The sequence below is a fragment of the Daucus carota genome, chromosome 9 (assembly GCF_001625215.2).
Source record: "Daucus carota subsp. sativus chromosome 9, DH1 v3.0, whole genome shotgun sequence".
NCBI classification, from domain to species: domain Eukaryota; kingdom Viridiplantae; phylum Streptophyta; class Magnoliopsida; order Apiales; family Apiaceae; genus Daucus; species Daucus carota.
The window spans coordinates 6,136,938-6,144,626 of NC_030389.2; the positions used below are offsets into that span (position 1 = coordinate 6,136,938).

Consider the following 7,689-nt stretch of genomic DNA (forward strand, 5'->3'; position numbering starts at 1 on the left):
TCATTGATAAAGCAGCTCAAACTCAGAATTAGGTGACCAGATACACCTATTTTGTTCATGTATATGGTATACTTGTTTGTGAATTATTTTATTTTTTACAAAGCCAGGGTCGAACCCAGGATTGGGACGACGACAGAGGATAAACTCTTAACCACTTTATCTATCCAACCGTGCTCCTTTGTGAATTATTAAGTAATCATGTATTAAGAAAATTCAATAGGCAGTAATTAAGCAATCCTAGGCACTAATATAGAGAATTAAACCAGAAGAACAAAAGTTACTACTAACTTTCAGCATTGTTAGTAGCACCTTTTTCTCTTAAGAGATTGTAACTTTAAAATTGAAATTCTTCAGAGTGATCAAGCAATCTCGTATTGAAGAACACATCAACCACCATTCCACCAACAATCAAATAAATGTGAACCAATTCATGAATTACAAATTATTATGAAAATAATATGCATATGTATCGACAAATAATAATTTCAAAATACAAATGAACAAACCCAACCAAAACAAAGAATAACCAGCGTAAATTTGATGAAACTGAATTTATTCTACAGTAATCCACCATTGTATGGAACTCCAGTTTTAGGCAGCCAGCTATCTCCTCCTAAGAAGTTCGACACTGTAAAATTTCCAGCGTCTGTCGCGTTAATCACATGGTAACCAGGCCATGTAACTCTGTTACTTGTATCAGAGCCAGGCCCTCTGTTGTTGTATTCACCATAATACAATGTGCTTAATGCAAAATCCCCATCCCAAATGCTCCATCCAGCCGGATCAATCAAACTATCCAAGAAAGACTCCATAACAACGACTCGTGAATACTCCTTCCACGGCCTACCAAGGAAAGTTTTTGTGGCAGCCAAATCTTCTGCTGGTGTAATAGTGCAATTTTGTATTGAAGTTCCAGTGTTTTGGTTAATATCGGTTCTCCCTTGAGCTGTTATAGGATCGAATTGACCTTGAATTGGGAGACGAGGATAAATATTGCAGTTCTGAAGAACAACTGCAGCATTTCCAAGTATGAAATCAATAGTACCATAGATATCACATTCCCTGTAGAATTGTCTTAGAGAATGTGCATATAAGGTGTCTTGGTAGCCTTCAAAACTACAACGATAAAATGATGATAAGTCGGCACCACTTCTGAGAGCGACAGCTTGAAAGTTTTTTGCTCCTGCTGTATTCCTGATTGTCATGTTCACTCCAACGAATCCTTCTCCGACCACAACTGCAAATTTAGCACTTTGATTGCTTAGGTATCTCATTGCTGCTGTAGCAGATTTATGTACATCTAAAATTACGACTAATATTATTTTATAATTGGCAGGGACAAAATTGCAGGTCAAATTTAAAACCTTTCGGCACAAAACTTAAACCAGTCCGCCTCTTAGAACCGGCCAGGGCGGTCGAATGTAAGTATAAGGTTATGTTATTAAATAGGACAAATTTTTGTGATTATAGTATTTTTAACAAAACTTAATTCATCAAGATTAGCATATTTTTTCACACACATTACTAGTAATGTACAACTTACTGAATGTTCCTGTGTTGAATGTGGACAACCCATCCGAGATACTACGATTGCCAGTAATTACAGTCTGATTAATCCCTGCTCCGATCATCATCAAGTACTTCTTGTTTACGGGTATGTTAACGTACTCTTGGTACACACCAGCCGCAATACTAATCAAGAAATACCCATTGCTACCATCAGTGTTGTTTGGAGCTGCTGCAACAGCCTCATTAATCGTCGTAAAATTCCCATTTCCACTAGGATCAACTACAACCTTCTGAGTCACATTCACAGCAGGTCCCCCTGGATAAAGCCTCAATTTTCCATCATCTTCAGGAACTGAAACGTCGGGATTTTTCCTTCCTCTTCCTCTTCTTGTTGCATTAACCCAACCATGTTTGAAAATAGCGAGTGACACACTATATAGCATGCTCCCATTGGACAATGGAGCCAAAAATTCATCTTTAGGAATCGACGGTGATGTGAGGGCATCAAGCTCTGCAAAGCAAGTCTGCTGGTTTGTTAGGGTTGCACTGAGCAAAGTATGCATATCATATGCCTTGTAACTCTTGATAGAATCCGAAGAACGGATACTCTCAAGAGTTTTGGAAAAGAAATCCAAGTTTAATTTAGCTAGAAGTTGGCAATTTTGAAGAGCAAGAACTGTGTTATCAGACAGTACTGTGTTTGGGGACTCAAGATAACGATCGACTAATGCAAGAAAATTAGTTGTCATCGAAATCGAACATTGAATGGAGAATCTGCCATGATCATGTATGTTGGCAGATTCAGGCATGATGGATTTGCAGAATGTGGGGAAAGGAGTGTGGTTGCATGTAGTTTCTTTGGATGCTGATGTGGAGGAACTGGATAGAGTGAGTATGAGAAACATAGAGAGTAGAGAAACGGTGCAAAGCTTGAAAGCCATGGTGAGAGCACAAGTGTAAAATGAATGCTTGCTAGCTAGCAAGGTACTGTGTGATTAGCCTTAACATCTTGTGTGCTTATATAGTTGCAGATTTAGTTTTTTAATATAATGAGTATTGTTGGTACCAATATAATATATCAAGTAGGGTTAAAATATTAGGTCAAAAGTTAGAGCTCATTGAAATGGCCTTGTTTTCGTTTGCATCTGCAGTTATATATATTAGCATCATGGAGATTACTCGTTTGTCAAACTTGCATGATCGATCAATCAGGGCACCAACTTCTGCCCCTCTGGAGGAAGATATCACAAATAAATAAACAGGGATGCCCACAAATTATGGTTAGAAAAGGTTTTTCTAACCAAATTTAAGTAAAACCTGTGAAGATAAGTTATCTAACTGGTATCAAAAAAAAAAACTAGCAAACGCAATTGCAATTTACTGTTTGTTCAACTCGATCATTGGTATAAATGGCGTATGAATTTTTATTATCAAATCAACACCTTTCTTTCAAAAAAAATACTTAAAATTTTTAATATTTTAGCCCTTAAAAATGAAGGTTATATTGCTTCATGCAGTGCCAAACTTTTGATGTAATTCATTTAATTGGTTGTCACAAAGTCAAATCATGATGGCCTCCAATCAACTGGCATAATTTAACCAGAGTTGAACAGGTGACTGAGGATTTTCCGTTAAATAAATAATACGTCGTGACAAAATGAAAGAGAATTATGTTGAACTATGTTTAAAGTTCCATGTATTTTGAAACTAATTAAGTTCTTTAACTTAAAACACGATAAGTCAATTAGATGGAGGATTATGAAATTACAACTTGCTTAGATTGTATATCTGCTGGATGGATTAGGTACGCACGTTCAATACAATGGGTTAATCAAATACAGAATTGCTATTTCATGTTTATTTGTGTTGAATTGAGAAATTTTACTGAATTTGTGTAATTGAAAAGGAGTTTAATATTGAGTAAATTTCTATTTCAAAAAAAAAATCTTGAGTAAATTTGATTTTGCATCCAATATTTTAAAATGTTTTTGCGATTTGATCTCATTATTTTAAACATGACACGTTGCACCTTAAATTTTTGGTTTATCACGTTTTGCAACCGTTTGACTGTTTTCCATCAAAATCGCCGTTAATGTTAATACTCTCCCCTTGTCATCCCTCCCTTTCTCCCCCTTTCTCTGGTACATATTAAGAACGCAGGGGGTTCATCTTTGCTTCTTTCTTGTTCAACTATAAGTCATTTCTCTTCATAGATTGCTGGTGATAGTAAAGTATATCAGTGAAGCCAAAGGCATCTCTCTCAAATACTCATAAATCTTTATTGTCACTTGATATTTTTATATTATTACAAGTTTTTTCAAACTTTATCTACTTTGGAGGTGATTTATCATCAACATCACAGCATGTGTGTTTCTTTTATTGAGCTAGTTCTGCTAAATTAATAAATTTGGATAAGCTAGTTTATTTTTTCAAGAAAACAATTGCTAGATATAGGTCTTGGCTCAATATACAAACTACGTACAAGCTGATAATTTGATTTGTAACACTGATACAATAAAGTTTGTGATCTGTAGAGTTTAAGGAAAAATGGTATCATATGTTTGTACTTACGTTGAGATCAAATTCTTAATTAATTGCATCTCTTTAAGAAAAAAATACATGTAGAGAATGTAGAGAAATAATTTTGATAATTTTCTCAGTTAACTTGCAGAGAGATTTTTCCACCGCACAAACCGATCCTGATAACAAATTTTAAAGGGGTTAATTATCAACCTCATCACTGAAGTGGACAAATGGTATCACTTCATCACTGATCTCCGTGGCGTCTCAAGTGGCTCATTAAACTCGCGTAATGGTATCAAATTCATTACTGCCGTTAAAAAAGATAACGGAATGACAGATTGGCGGTACGGTTTGACATGTGGCAGACCACATAATTTGAAGTTTATATGAATATAAAGTATGCAATCTTTTTATTAAATTAATTTTAGGATATAATTATCTAAATAAATGCATGGAACTAAATTTTAAGACAAAATTAACTAAACATCCAAGATTAACTTTTATGTTTTTTATTAGATTATAATTATTTTTGAATAATATTGAAATGTTTTCTCTTTTAATAAATTTTATTTATGAATATATTATTGTTGGAAAAAAATATTTTAAATTTTTTTTATATTACCAACTTTTTTTATTAATGTGCCACGTCAACCACCAATCTGTTATTCCGTCTATATTTCCGTTACTTTTTTTTAATGACAGTGATGAGTTTGATACCATTAACCTAGTTTAATGAATCACTTGAGACCCCGTAGAAATCAGTGATGAAGTTGATACCATTTGTCGACTTCAGTGATTATATTAATCTGTGATATTTTTATGAATGTGGGACATGTAATCCAATTAAGATAGATGAGGTTTCAATGGAGATGTGATAAAGTATTTTAAAGTCATATATTATTTATTTAATTGTAAATAATTTCACTTTTTTTTTATAATTATAACTACACGCTACTTTTCTGACTTTCAAAAAAGGGGAGTTCATTTGGGAGTAGGCTTAATAAATTCAGTAGACAATAATTTGCCTAACCAAAAAATTTCCCCTCACAACATTATAGATAGAGATATATAATGAAATAACTAAAAGCAAATATGTGGGTAGTCACAAAACAAGATGTTATAAAATGTAACGTAAGTATAAAAGTCCAAATGCATGAAATTAATTTCCACATCTATAAGAAATGAGTGTAAAGATATCCCGGAGTATCATTTGGGAGTAGGCTTATAAATTCATTTGAACAATAATTTCACTAAACAAAAAACTGCCCCTCACACCATTGTAAATATATAATGCAATACTCCTTCCATCTCATTATAACTGCTTTTGACTTTTTCACGTATTTAAGATTTTAAAAAAATCACATCTTAATATGATTATTCATTATAAAATTTATATCAAATAAAAGTTTAGAATCTAAATTTTTATTTGATATAAGAATTAAATTTTTTTATTGAGGGTAGACATTGTTTTTTGACATCTCAATATACGTGTCAAAAATTCAAATATCAGTTAAAATGGGACCGATGGAGTAATCAAAAGTAAATATGTGGGTGGCCACAAAACAAGATGGTATAAATTGTCCCTGTAAAAGTCCAAATGCATGAAATTAATTTTCATATCTATAAGAAATCAGTGTAAAGATATCCCGAACATTAAATTTAAGGTATTCATAATTAGAAAATAAAATCTCGTAAAATTAGGTGGAACATTACATTTATTTCAACTGACTAGTTTCTAACCATTAACCTATCACTGAAATTAATTTACAGATAACTTTACACAGCTATAAATGGGGGGAAGGGATTCTTGTATTGCTACATCAACTCACTAGAAGTATTCTTCCCTTGATAATATTAAGGAAAGCAAAGGTTTAAATTTTTTCAATAATTGTTCCAATAATTATACACACCAAAGAAAATGATTCGAATATTAGTGGTGGATGACGATTTAACAAGTTTATTAGTCGCCAAAGCGGCGCTCCAGAGATGTAGTTATGAAGGTCTAGTTTACTCATCAACCTTCTAAACTTTTCAAAAAGAAAGTTTTGGTTTGTGTGATTCAAAATGTTTGCTTTTGAATGTACTGGCCATCTTCTTGATATTTTATTTTAGCATAATCTTCTGAATCAATTTTATAAACAGGCAACACATAACATAGAATGTGTGTATATTGTTGTGGTTGGGAGTAATGTTTGACAATTGTAATCTAAAATGTTGATCGAGTTCTTGCTTAATAGCTAGTATAATCACAAGGCAGTATACTAAACTCAAGAAAAGATTTGTTAGTATATTGAAAACGTTATCAAATTAGTTACATATATACCCACATAAAAAACTATTTTTTATCATCAAATACCATTTAATATTTGATCTTGATTTATTCAAAATTATTGGATTCAAAAGATTTGTAGAAATTCTTTTGTTATTAATATGTGTGTGTGTGTGTGTTTTTATTATTATACAGTGTTTGGACCTTCTGCCTCTCAGTATATATATCAGTGACAATTTTTGTAGATAATCACCCCCTGATGACTGTTTTTACTATGAATTGCAGTGACGGCTGTGAGTCATGCTCTACAGGCCCTAAGCATACTAGAGCATAAGGATGAAAGGGAAAGGCCATATGATCTGGTCCTAGCTGATGTTCACATGCCCGTAATGGATGGCTTCAAACTCTTGCAACGCGTTAATGAAGAGTTTAACTTACCCGTTGTCCGTAAGTGTCCCTGCATTGTTTGTTTTTTTTGACAGTGTCTTTGCATTGTTTCTTAATATCATGTCAATTTTGTTTATATTTTTACCAATTGAATGAATAAATTGAAAGTGTACACATGGATTTCACTTCTGATTGGGAAATGACCTGTTTTCTTTTAGTCGCATATTGAATTATGTAAAAGTTTGCTAATAAACGTTAAACTTGTGATCAACAGTGATTTCTGCTGATGATCGGACCAATGTTATCTCCAAAGGGCTTCGACTAGGGGCACCTGCATTCGTCGTAAAGCCAATGATAATTGATCAAGCAAAAACAATGTGGCGACATTGGATAACATGGAAGAATAGGGAAAGACATGCTTTGAGAGAATTCAACCGAACTAATTATATACCCAGAATAAGCTTTTTCTCGCCATCTAGTTCTGGCTCAGATATGGAGGTTTATAACCCTAGAGGTTAGGAACCCCGAAATTATTATTAATATGTTTATATATAGTATAGTATAAATGATGCTTTGTTGGCTTTGACACAGAAAGGATAGGCAATAAAGCTAATTGGACCTCAAACCTCCACAATCGTTTTGTGGAAGTTCTGTTAATCTTAGGCCCTAAAGGTAAGTCATACATTGACTTTTGCATATCAATGGCAGCACTTCACAGTACATATCGTATCAAAACTAATTAAAATTTTGAATATGCAGAGTCTGTTCCCAAAAAGATAGTGGAGAAGATGAATGTACCATGGCTAACCAGGCAACAAGTGGCCAGCCACCTCCAGGTTTTCGAAAATGACCCTTATTGTATATGCTTATGTTGCACAATTACAGAGAGTTTAAAAGTTAAATTAAATTGCACATTTGGTTAAAAATCAACAACATTCTAATGTACGTACGCTAGCATAAGACAATATAACTTTCAATTGTATTATACTCTCTTTTCACTA

The 7,689-nt window shown here is 33.2% G+C and overlaps 1 protein-coding gene across 1 annotated transcript; it reads right to left on the reverse strand.

Annotated features, from left to right (window-relative positions):
• Positions 1-252: 252 nt before the first annotated feature.
• Positions 253-2,488, reverse strand: LOC108202077 (probable pectinesterase/pectinesterase inhibitor 20). The gene is made up of 2 exons (XM_017370453.2): positions 1,544-2,488; positions 253-1,237 (listed from the first exon to the last, which is right to left on the reverse strand). Exons 1-2 carry the CDS (start codon positions 2,448-2,450, stop codon positions 558-560), a joined length of 1,587 nt encoding a protein of 528 aa, XP_017225942.1. The 5' UTR covers positions 2,451-2,488; the 3' UTR covers positions 253-557.
• Positions 2,489-7,689: the final 5,201 nt, after the last annotated feature.

Bases quoted from the DNA above. Each gene is read 5' to 3' on its own strand.
- LOC108202077 (XM_017370453.2), bottom strand. From the start codon at position 2,450: ATGGCTTTCAAGCTTTGCACCGTTTCTCTACTCTCTATGTTTCTCATA. The intron at 1,238-1,543 runs GTAAGTTGTACA...CTAAATTTGCAG, and splicing joins ATTCAACACAGGAACATTCA to TTGTGGTCGGAGAAGGATTC.